We start from the raw sequence: 10,912 nt of genomic DNA, 5'->3' as shown, positions 1-10,912 counted from the left end.
AAAAAAAAAAAAAAAAAAAAAAAAAAAAAAAAAAAAAAAAAGATATTCGCCAACTCGTAACTCCAACGCCTTTCCCTCCAGCATATAAGGAGCTAGCATGGACTCTCTTTCCCATAACACACTCACAGACTTAAGTATCTTTTCACTTTACTGAGGCAGCTCTCGACTTTCTTCCCCTTCGCTAAACTCAACCTCAATCCTACTTATACACTCAGCCACCGATCATTAATGGCCTCCTGGACAGCAAAGCAAAACAAGAAATTTGAAGAAGCTTTGGCTATATATGATAAGGAGACTCCCGATCGCTGGCATAAAATTGCCAGGTATGTTGGGAAATCCATAGAGGAAGTAAGGAGGCAGTACGAAATCCTCGAGAAGGATATAATGCAAATAGAAAACGACGAAGTACCTTTGCCAAATTATAGAGCCACTGAAAGCAGTAGCAGAGGATTTGCTAGCAATGAGCAAAGGTAATATAACACTCATCTTTAATTTGCATGCCACCTTCTAGTTTAGGGTTAGCCCACGAAACAAAATTACTTGTATCACAAAGCAAAATATGAATCAAGAACAACCACACTACCCGGCTAGTGTAGACCACTGTTATCCTTACACTACAAAACTGTGCATTTTCAAAAACATTCCCATTTTGGCCAGGGTCCATTGTTAACATGGTCAACCATAGAAGTTGAAGTTCATCATCCTAATTCTTAGAGCAAATATTAACCAAGTTTCACCTTTCGAATTTTTATTGTAACCCTTCAGCATTAACACTCATGTCTGCACTGCACTACTGTGCCCAGCACAATGAATTCTCCATTAATTTAAACACCCACATGCAAAATAACCATCTGTCATTTTCACCTCTGGTCCCCCTATGAACATTGACCATTCTTAAAAGTGACTTCATCAAGGTAACTTGTGAACATATGGGTCTAGTGGTGAGCCATGGAAAGCTCACCACTAATCTGGTGGACCAAAGCCTGCAAATTGATAAGTATATGCTCCCCAGAAAATATTCCTAAGAAAGCAACAGAATATTTTTTAACTTTAAGAACAGACTAATTCCTTCCACTTTCTTAGCTCTAATAACTTCTTTCTTCCCTCTTTGCCAACAACAGGCTTCTAAGGAATTTGAAGCTCCGGTAAGAACAATGCTGAAGCTCCATCAAGGGTGGATCTCAACAGAAAAATTATGACTCCTTCAAAGTTCTCTATACCTACAACCCAACTTTCATATGTATTCCTAATGTTGTACTGTTCAGATGTTTCTGTTTTCTTTCTTTGTTACCTTGCAAAAATGTATAATACACTGTGTGTCTGTTATCTCAAAATTGCTCATTTTGGTTAACAAGAAATGCGAACATACTAATTAGAACACTAAAGAGACACAAAACCAGGGCGGAGAGCCCGAGAACATCTCAACAAACAGAGTTTGCCATTTGCCAATTACCTTAAACGCACTCAGCCACCCAAATGTCCAAAACCATGAGAACAACTGATGAGTATCGTAAAACCGGGAAGAATGACTGTATTTTTGCAGCAAAGAATCTTTCTCATTGTGCATAATGATAAAGTTGGAGTCTTTTTAATCAATCAACCATTAATAAATCAAAAACTAAAAAATGGAGATGCGGGGTATCGATCCCCGTACCTCTCGCATGCTAAGCGAGCGCTCTACCATCTGAGCTACATCCCCATATACACTTCCTTTTCCATAAAACTATTTGATCTTTTAATTAACCGGACTCTCATGAATCGTGATTTCTTGAATGGTTGGTTAGAATCGACAAAAGTATAATCACGAGATATGTTTAATATTTGGGATATTAAAACCCTCTCATACAGCTTCTAATTCTCCTTTTTTCTCAATAATATTGCTCACATATACTAATAACTAATTTTTCCTATGCGCCATACATAAAAATAAGTGTTCAATAATAATATTTAATATTAAAATTTTAGGTTTTCAAAAAAAAAAATTAAAATTTTAGTTATATTGAAATATTTTTTTAAATAATTATGTATATTTAAAAGAAAAACGAATGATGCGAAGCTATTAATTGTAATTCGTATGAGAAATACACCTAGGAGGGATGTAGACCCACTATCTCAAACCATCATAAAAACTTGAGGCCCTTACTAACACATAAGTAACATGGTTCGCTAATTAACTAACATGACTAACTAACATGTTCCCAATAGAGGAAATAATGCTCTTATAATGATTCCTAACTAAGCATGCATGTATAGGAGTAATCAATAGAGGCTAGCTTTATGGAAGCCCGAGCAAAAGTTGAGGTTGTCCGACTTTAAGATTGTGTTGTTAAAGTAAATATTTTAAATATGATAAATAATTAAATATAATTATGGTAATATTTAATGTGTAAAGGAAGTTTATAAAAATAATAGTGAGTACAACTCAATAAGCATAAAAATAATATAAACAAATAATTGAACCAACATTTTTTCCTTGTTATTACTTTTTTGAGTACTACTAATCTGTTTCTCAAACTACCGAAGCACAAAGAGTTCATATCGTCTCCACTGAAACTCAAACCCAACAGGAGCTGGGTATATGTTGGGTATATTATTACTAATTCCTTCCCTTACTCTCACGATCTCCATTTTACTTTTCATTTTAAAAAAAAAAAAAAAAAACATAGTAATTAGTAATCCCCCACTTAATGTTTGGCAACTCATATTACAACATTCAATATGGAAACCATCTTTTAGCCGACACCCACTTACATGACGGGATCGGAACCAAACTACAATCCAAATACTCTTATCACTACCAAACATAAAATACAAGCATTCCATGATACCAAGGCTAGCTCTTTAAATTTCCATGCATTTTTGCCTAATTTTTTTACATAAAAATGTGATAAAGCTAGTATGAATTACTCATTCCTCCTTTAAACAAGTTTCTATCCGTTTATTTCCAAGAGAGATTCAAAATAGTGTATAGTACATTCTTTAGTCTTTAACCTACCAATTTTCTTTTTATAATGTCTTTCCTTATATTGCTCAAGATCTAAACATATATATCACCCTATGTGAAACCTCCAACATACACTTTAGAATTGCATGCAAATTATATTAAATCTCCAAAGCCTTGAGCGATTTTACACGCAACACACAAACATGAAGCATCTATCCAAAGACTGATGCACAATATATATGTAATGACAGCATCCTTGATTCTATCGAAACATTCCATCCACGCTAAAACACAACATAGTTGCAATAAAAGAGGGTAGTCCAATCAGGGTGTGCAAGTCGAATGTTTTTGCCATTCCTGGCATAAAGGAAAAGCCATGCATGCTGTTTTGGTACTGTGTTGTGTACAAGACTTGACGATACAGAGAGTGGGGAGATCGAGACGTTGCACTATTCAACCTTTAACTTTGTTATGCTTCTAACTTTACTTGGCTCAGCTCGATTCAACGATGGCTAACTTTTTCTCTTTACTTCTTGAGTTTGAATTCAAAGGTATTTCTGATTTTGGAGTATACAAAGATAAGAACTCGAAGTTTATCGAATAAATTTATTAAAATGTCATCGAACGAGGAGGAGATCAAGACCAGAAGAAGAAATCAAACTTTGTTTACCCCGTCATTTAGAATTCAAAATCTCTCATTCAGAGTGTTGTTGCATACACACAAGTTTAAATTTTTAACCTCACACCAACTTAACCTATAGTAATTACATTTTGCGGGATAATAACAGTTTCATTCCTAAGGCCTAAACGTATGTATGGAATTTGTGGTTGCCAAACATTCGGCTAATTTGCATTATCGCACCTAATCTCTACTCTTCTCATAATCACTTTCTCATTATAAAAGGATTGCTGCAACTCCAAGTTTTCTTAAGCCCTTTGGATCTTCAAATTACATATTCTCCTTTTGAAAGAGCTTCACCTGCAGGAAAGGTTAAAATGGCACTGCTAAGTGTTCAACACTTGGCCCTCTTGTTCGGTCTTCTAGGTAATATATAATTAATTTTGTCGTGCAATTTGATTATTACTAGTAAAAATTTGATTTAGTGGAGTATAGTCAATAGATGATATATTCTTTTTTTCTTTGGGCAGGTAACATTGTGTCATTTTTTGTTTTCCTAGCACCGATGTAAGTATCCATAACTTTTAAATCACACGTCATGATCTTGAATATTTTTGTATATAGACCGTACCTTATGAATTAATGTTTGATTATTATGTAATGATGATACATTATTTGCAGACCAACCTTCTACAAGATTTACAAAAGGAAATCATCTGATGGGTACCAATCCATACCATACGTTGTTGCACTTTTCAGTGCAGAATTGCTGTTGTACTATGCTGTTATCAAGACCAACGCATATCTAATCGTCTGCATCAATGGCTTTGGCTGTGCCATTGAATTGGTTTTTATCTCAATGTACATGTTTTATGCCAACAAAAAAGATAAGGTCATCTTCCACCCTATTATTTTTATTTTTAATTTGTTTGGGTGACCGGGAAAATTCGAGACTGTACATTGCAACAAACTCGACCAAGAAGATGTTGACTGGATCTGAACTTGTGATCTCCTGAGAATCATGCTCTACTATGCCCACCCAGTCACCCCTTTCAGTTATTAAAAAAAAATTTATTTTATAGTCTCCATGTTCAACTATATATATACTCCCTCTGTCCCATTTGGTGCAGATCTTCACGATAAAGCTACTGGTGCTGGACATTCTACTTTTTGGGGCGGTGATTATAGTCTCTTTGTTTCTGGTAAAGGGGCCGGAAAGAGTTGCCCTTGTGGGATGGACATGTGCCGTCATTAACGTTGCCGTCTTCGCTGCCCCCTTGAGCATCATGGTAAAACAACAACATCGTACCATAGTACCATATATACACACAATTTTTAATCGTTTTAAGCCGTTAGTTGCTCCAACTGTTTGATTAACTTAACTGTACTGCACCCACATTATTTTGCAGAGACAAGTGATAAGAACAAGGAACACGCAGTTCATGCCGCTCACTCTCTCCATCTGCCTTGTATTCTGCGCTACAGCTTGGTTTTTCTACGGATTTTTCGTCAAGGATTTGTACATTGCAGTAAGTCAATCATTTATTAGAATTATATTTAATACTGCAATCCAACCAAGTTGGTCAGACTGTTGACTTAGTAACTATAAGGGTGCTAGTCTTGAACCTTCACCCACTTTTGCTGGACAATTTCACTTCCAATACCAGATGTGACGTGACTCTGCTACTATTTGTTAAGATAAAAAATTATAGTTACGACACAACTTTAATTTATTTTTTTATATACTGCCACATTTTCGAGAGACATGATGTTAGACTTAGTCGTCACCGACCTCGGCCCAATAATCTCAGTTATTAATTGCTAGACTTGGCCATTTGCTGTTCTCCTGCCAACAATTAACTTCTTAATTACTTACAATAAACTAACATTGCATGCAGTTTCCAAACATCCTGGGATTCCTGTTCGGAATCGCCCAAATCGTTCTGTACTGCATGTACAAAGACTCCAAGAAAGACGAGGAGAATAAAAAAGGTGGAGAATACAAGGAAGGAGTAGAGATTCAAGTCAAGAATGACGGTCGACGGTAAATCTAACAAACAAGAATTGAAGTAACCGGCCGGCGGTCGGACGTACGTACGGTGTTAAGCCTCACCATGCACGACAATTATTAATGATGTTCCAACTTAATTTCATATGCATTAAATTACTCCGTACTAATTAATAATATCAAGTACTTAAGAAGACTAGTAATTTTAAGAAATAAAGGATGTTAAATCTCTTTCTGGCTTCGTGCAGTGTATGGAAAATTATTATTTACAATATATATAGTTTGTTTTGTAATGTTGTACGTAAAAGTTGTTTTGTTTAGTAAATGGTAATTATAAATATTTTTTATTACACATAGTTTAAAAAAAAAAAAAAAGTAAATTTTTTGTTTTTGCCTATGAGAGATGTACATATACTCCAACATCATTGGCAATTAAGCACATTCACGCGGTTGGTGTCAGAAGGATACCCGTCCAGGAAGATAAAAGCTTTTAGTACGTGTACTATATAACTGCATTTCTGCTTGTTTGCTTGAATTATTATTTATTACGGAGTATTATTATTGTTTTATTTTCTTTTTTAAAAAAAATTATTTTCTCTGTACAAAAAGTTGCCCAGAAGTATACTAAAAATAGGAACGCCAAAACACCAGCTATAATCCACAAATGTAGTACGTAACCTCGCTTTCAATGCTGATATTGATCATAACCACATGTCGATTTCAAATATATTATTCAAAAAAATTTAAAAATTAAAGGGCGTTATTCATAAATCATAAGTAGTGTCACGGTCATATATGTTCGTTATGGCATGGGTTCAAGATGTGGTCATATATGTTCTTTTGGAATATAAATATATATAAAGTTAAAATTATGCCCGACTAGCTGGACAGCTCAAACCAAAGATGGATTTGAACTTAAAGTCTTTTGATTACCAAGTCAATTTCGTAGACCAACTAACTTGGTTGGGGTTAGCTCTTATTTACTTGTGTATCTTGACACTCCACAATAATGTGGTAGGCTCAAGTGTTGGCCCGGTACATTATGACTGCAAATACTATTATTAACGAATTGTGCTCCTGACCTACCTACTTATTAACCACTATTACATATTTATGTACCACTGTTGCACACTTACTCTCGATCACCACCACCACTGTCATTATTTCTACTATCACTCCACCACCGTTACATGCATAATATACTTACCGATTACCCCTCCCAAAATTTACCTATGTACCCCACTAATCTATTTTCTCATATATATACCTCCCGGCCACCGAACTATTGTCATTTCAGTTACTATTATCACTTACTTTTACATAAACATCACTTCAAAACTACTTGTACTGCGCAAACATTTGCATTTTTTAGAATGAAAATTGAATTTCAAATAATTTTATGTTTTACAAATTAAATATATACTCAGAAAATTAAATATAAGAAATCTGAAATAATAAAAGTAGGATCCTTTAAAGGCCTAAGATGTAAGAAGGTGCAGGTTTAATTTCAAGGAAATTAAATATAGATGGCAAGAATTGTGCATAATTAATTAAACAAACATCTCAATTCTCATGCATGCATTCTACGAATGTTACATATATTATATATATATCATGAAAGCTGGCCTGCCCACCATGAACTAATGATCAATGATGATTTGCACCTATTCATAGGATTATGGAGGAAATTAAGAGCGAATTGAAGAAATTGATTAAATTCCGGCAATACCAGGTGGTTGTTGATGATCTTGTTCTTGTTGGGGAGTGTTCTTCTTGGCGGAATTTTTGTTGTTATGCATCCAAACCTTAAACACTTGTCTCTTCACTCCCACCTCGGCGCAGAATGTTTGGAGTTGAGTGTCGTCTTCTCTGGGGATTCTCCACCCTAATTTCTCCGCGAATTCCAGCATTTTGTCTTTCTGTTCTTGAGAGAATTTTGTTCGGTATCGTTTCTTGGCGAGGATTAGTCCCGGCTGGGAAGGGATAGCGGAGGAGGATTGGTAGGCGTTGAAATTCAGCTCTTCACTGGAGGAATCTGTGGCGGCGCTTCCGCCGCCGCCGCCGGAGCCGAAGGCCATTTTCACCGGCTGGGCGGCGAGGGAGGTGGGGGCACCCCAGGGGGAATTCCGGTGGTGGTGGTGGTTGATGGATGACGGGGACGGCATGGGCGGTGCACCGGGGAGTTGAAGCGGATGCACCACTAAAATCCCGTCCCCGCCTCCGGCCCGCTCTTTGCGGTGGAAGTTACGGTGGCAGTTACAGGCGGCGCATTTTAGCGCTTCCAGCGTACCTTCTTCGCCGCTAGGCATGAACTCGCCGCAACCGTCCGTTACGTTCCCTCCGATGCTCGCCGCGTGGTTCTTCAGACATTCTCGGTACCTAGCCCTCGGCGCTCCGGCGGTGGTGCTCAGCTTGGACTTAAATACCCCGCCGCCGCCCGCGGCGGCGGCGGGGGAAATATTCGTTGCCCCGCCGTACTTGCTATCGTGTCCGTGCTGAAGATCCTGCGCCGCCGCCACGGCCGCCTGATCCAAATCCTCAAGCGGGTTGTAGCCGGCCAGCGAGTCTGACATTCTTATCTCCTTATCCTCTCCAGTCAATGCCATCATTTACCACTAAATCACACATTTAAAACCACAAAACCCTAATTAGCATCACCCAATAAAACATCATCGTACTAAACCCCCCATATTAACACATAATCATCACCCCCTAACCCCTAACCCCTAACCCCTAACCCCACCCTACCAACACCAAGAACTCAATCTCAGTCTGCACGAGCAGCTCAGTTGGTTCCTAGGCGGCGTTAAATTACCAGCAAAGAACTGAGTCTCAGATTTCAAAAACACCCAAAGTTAACTAAATCTATGAGTCATCTTCTGACACAAACCCTACACTCACTCTACTTGCTTTCATTAATTCCGAAAAGTTTTGTTGAAATTAATACCCAAAACTCAAGAAAAGCCATGCCAGCTAAAAGATCCAGCAAGCAAGCTAGCTAGATGCATAGATTAATAAAATAGTAATAAATTATATAAATCAAGAAGATGGAACAGTAGTAGCAGTAAAGGGGAAGCCAGCCAAGATGGGGCCCTAAAGATAGAGAACTGAACTACCTCAGAATTGAAGTTTGAAGCAGTGGAGCAGCAGCAGCAGCTTAATTAGCATGATCTGGGGAGTTAAATTAGGGTTTAAGAAAAGATTTTTTTTTGGGGGGGAGAGAAGAAAGAGAGAGAGAGAGAGAGAGAGAGAGAGAGATCTCGAATCTAGAAGAGAAGAGAAGGAAGGAAGGGAGAATAAAGAAGGGGATGGAGGGAGGGGGGGAGTACAGTGGTGGTTTACTTAAAAGAAAAGTGGTGTGTTTCAGTGGATCAAACAGGAGACAGGTTGGTTGCCTGAGATGAATCTAATATTATGTTTCAGATTTGTGAGGCTAAGGTAACAAAGCAGTGTCATTGAGTGCGTAAAGGGGTGTTTGGTTGACGAGATAGCTAGGGGGGTTGGAGATGAGTGGGAAACAACTCGAGGGTGGGCCAAAATATTCCATCTTATTCTTAGAAAGCAAACTCTTATCCACACAAAAAGCTCAGTTGATTCTTGAATACTGTAACAGATTATGCATAAAAACATAACATTGAGCTCTGATAGCTTCAGAGTTACACTTAATGTACTGAATTCCTATCTTATTCTTCGAAGGCAAAACCCTTATCCGCACAGACAGCTCAGTTTTGATTCTTGAATACTGCAACAGATTGTGTGTAAAAACATAAAACTGAGCTCTGATAGTTTCAGAGTTACACTTAATGTACTGAACTCCTTGTGAACACCATGCACTGATCTTGGATTTTGTTGGCATGAAAGCTGACCTTAATTACCTAAACCTGCAGGCAGGGTTTTGTTTTTGGGGTGATTAAGGTTGTCACTTGTCAGCCTTCCACCTTAAACCTGCATTATTCTAGTAATGTACTGTAAATTGTAATCCCAGGGTTGATTAATATAATTAAGATGTACCAGATGTATGTATATGCAGAGAGAGATGTAAGTATAGGGAGTGAGAGAGAGAGAGCATAAAAAAACAACCGACAAGGTCATGTTCAGTCCTCTCCCACGCCCTGCAACACTTACCCCATGGGCATGGTCCCATCTCCATTTCTCCATCTTCATTATTGCTTTCCCCTCTTTCTACTGCCATTACTTATTTCTGTAAAAATTTCTTTTCTTTGCCTGCTTTCATTTCCCCTCTCCCCCATAGTTGTCAGTTGACACTCCATTTTTACGCAAACACTCTGATTCTGCCTGCCTGGACATTTGACCCTCCCCTCCCCTCACCCTCACCCTCACCCACTCCCATTTTTATTCCCTTACTTTCTCCTCCATTCAAATTTACCTAGCTATTTTTCTTTTTATTTTTATTATTTATACATTATTGTTATAACTTTACTACATAGGTTCAAACTTTACTAGATACCACATTCTGTGTTAAAATTGAGTTTTAAGTGTAACTTCTCAACTAAGGGCATTGACAGCTTTACTTGAATGGAGGATTATATTGGAGAGTACCTTTAACTTTTTTTTAATCTTATAGCTTTTTATTATTATTATTATTATTTTATTGTAGTACTAGCTAGCTTGTTGGTAACACTATTCAACTATTAGTATATGTCCTTAACTCCTTGGTAATAATTTGAAAAAGAAAATTATTGCATTTGGTATCCACAAGGTAGAGTGCAAGATAAATTAATTTGAATTCAATTCATTTCTCATTAATAGATTTTAACTCTTATATGAGAAGACTTGGTTTAGATCAGTTTTTAAATATGATGCAACGATAAGAGTCAACTATTTTATTGTGCATGTAATATATTGAAAGAAAGATACTGCATCTACTTCTAACTTTTATTTTCTACTTCCAAATATATAATATAGATAATTTTGAGCCACAGGAAGCCTCTACATTGTCGCTGATAAGACTCGATTCTAATTTTTTCTTCCCAAATTTTACTACTGTGACTAATTGAACTGCTCACGAGATAAAAATGTCATTTATAAATTTGTCACGTCTGAGAGTTAATTTGATTGAAGGAGTAGTATTTTGAACCCTGCTGTAAAATTTATATTGAAAAGAGATAAATGGGAAGGGTTAGATATGAACCCAGTCAATATTGGGCAGTTATTTAAATGTTTCATTGTGACGTAAACGTTGCGTCAAACATATAGAGGTTGAACCGTTGAAGGTGCAGAATTGCAGATGCAGTAGTAAGTACTGTAAATTGTTTTTAACCAATAAAGTAAAAAAAAAAAAAAAAAAAAAAAAATTTTCAAGAGTTGGGTTGGGGGGTGG

General features: G+C 37.1%; 3 protein-coding genes and 1 non-coding gene across 4 annotated transcripts; 2 read left to right on the top strand and 2 right to left on the bottom strand.

The window, feature by feature from the left end:
• The first annotated feature begins 87 nt into the window (after positions 1 to 87).
• Positions 88 to 1,334, top strand: LOC115999583 (protein RADIALIS-like 6). Its single transcript, XM_031239426.1, has 2 exons — positions 88 to 470; positions 1,122 to 1,334. The coding sequence occupies exons 1-2, from the start codon at positions 229 to 231 to the stop codon at positions 1,147 to 1,149; spliced, it is 270 nt and encodes an 89-aa protein (XP_031095286.1). The 5' UTR covers positions 88 to 228; the 3' UTR covers positions 1,150 to 1,334.
• Positions 1,335 to 1,626: 292 nt separating this feature from the next.
• TRNAA-AGC lies at positions 1,627 to 1,699 on the bottom strand. Its single transcript has one exon. It is a non-coding gene; the product is annotated as a tRNA-Ala (tRNA).
• Positions 1,700 to 3,881: 2,182 nt separating this feature from the next.
• Positions 3,882 to 5,864, top strand: LOC116002256 (bidirectional sugar transporter NEC1-like). Its single transcript, XM_031242366.1, has 6 exons — positions 3,882 to 3,989; positions 4,094 to 4,130; positions 4,245 to 4,455; positions 4,694 to 4,852; positions 4,973 to 5,092; positions 5,462 to 5,864. The coding sequence occupies exons 1-6, from the start codon at positions 3,941 to 3,943 to the stop codon at positions 5,609 to 5,611; spliced, it is 726 nt and encodes a 241-aa protein (XP_031098226.1). The 5' UTR covers positions 3,882 to 3,940; the 3' UTR covers positions 5,612 to 5,864.
• A 1,191-nt stretch (positions 5,865 to 7,055) lies between these two features.
• LOC116018774 (zinc-finger homeodomain protein 2-like) lies at positions 7,056 to 9,006 on the bottom strand. Its single transcript, XM_031258765.1, has 2 exons — positions 8,688 to 9,006; positions 7,056 to 8,186 (listed from the first exon to the last, which is right to left on the bottom strand). The coding sequence occupies exon 2, from the start codon at positions 8,178 to 8,180 to the stop codon at positions 7,284 to 7,286; it is 897 nt and encodes a 298-aa protein (XP_031114625.1). The 5' UTR covers positions 8,181 to 8,186; positions 8,688 to 9,006; the 3' UTR covers positions 7,056 to 7,283.
• Positions 9,007 to 10,912: the final 1,906 nt, after the last annotated feature.

This window comes from Ipomoea triloba, chromosome 1 (genome assembly GCF_003576645.1).
Source record: "Ipomoea triloba cultivar NCNSP0323 chromosome 1, ASM357664v1".
In the NCBI taxonomy this organism is placed as follows: domain Eukaryota; kingdom Viridiplantae; phylum Streptophyta; class Magnoliopsida; order Solanales; family Convolvulaceae; genus Ipomoea; species Ipomoea triloba.
Note: the sequence above shows the minus strand (reverse complement) of the source record. Positions and strands in the feature narration are given on the sequence as shown.

Bases quoted from the DNA above. Each gene is read 5' to 3' on its own strand.
- LOC115999583 (XM_031239426.1), top strand. From the start codon at position 229: ATGGCCTCCTGGACAGCAAAGCAAAACAAGAAATTTGAAGAAGCTTTG. The intron at 471-1,121 runs GTAATATAACAC...TGCCAACAACAG, and splicing joins TTTGCTAGCAATGAGCAAAG to GCTTCTAAGGAATTTGAAGC.
- LOC116002256 (XM_031242366.1), top strand. From the start codon at position 3,941: ATGGCACTGCTAAGTGTTCAACACTTGGCCCTCTTGTTCGGTCTTCTA. The intron at 3,990-4,093 runs GTAATATATAAT...TTCTTTGGGCAG, and splicing joins CCTCTTGTTCGGTCTTCTAG to GTAACATTGTGTCATTTTTT. The intron at 4,131-4,244 runs GTAAGTATCCAT...CATTATTTGCAG, and splicing joins TTTGTTTTCCTAGCACCGAT to ACCAACCTTCTACAAGATTT.
- LOC116018774 (XM_031258765.1), bottom strand. From the start codon at position 8,180: ATGATGGCATTGACTGGAGAGGATAAGGAGATAAGAATGTCAGACTCG.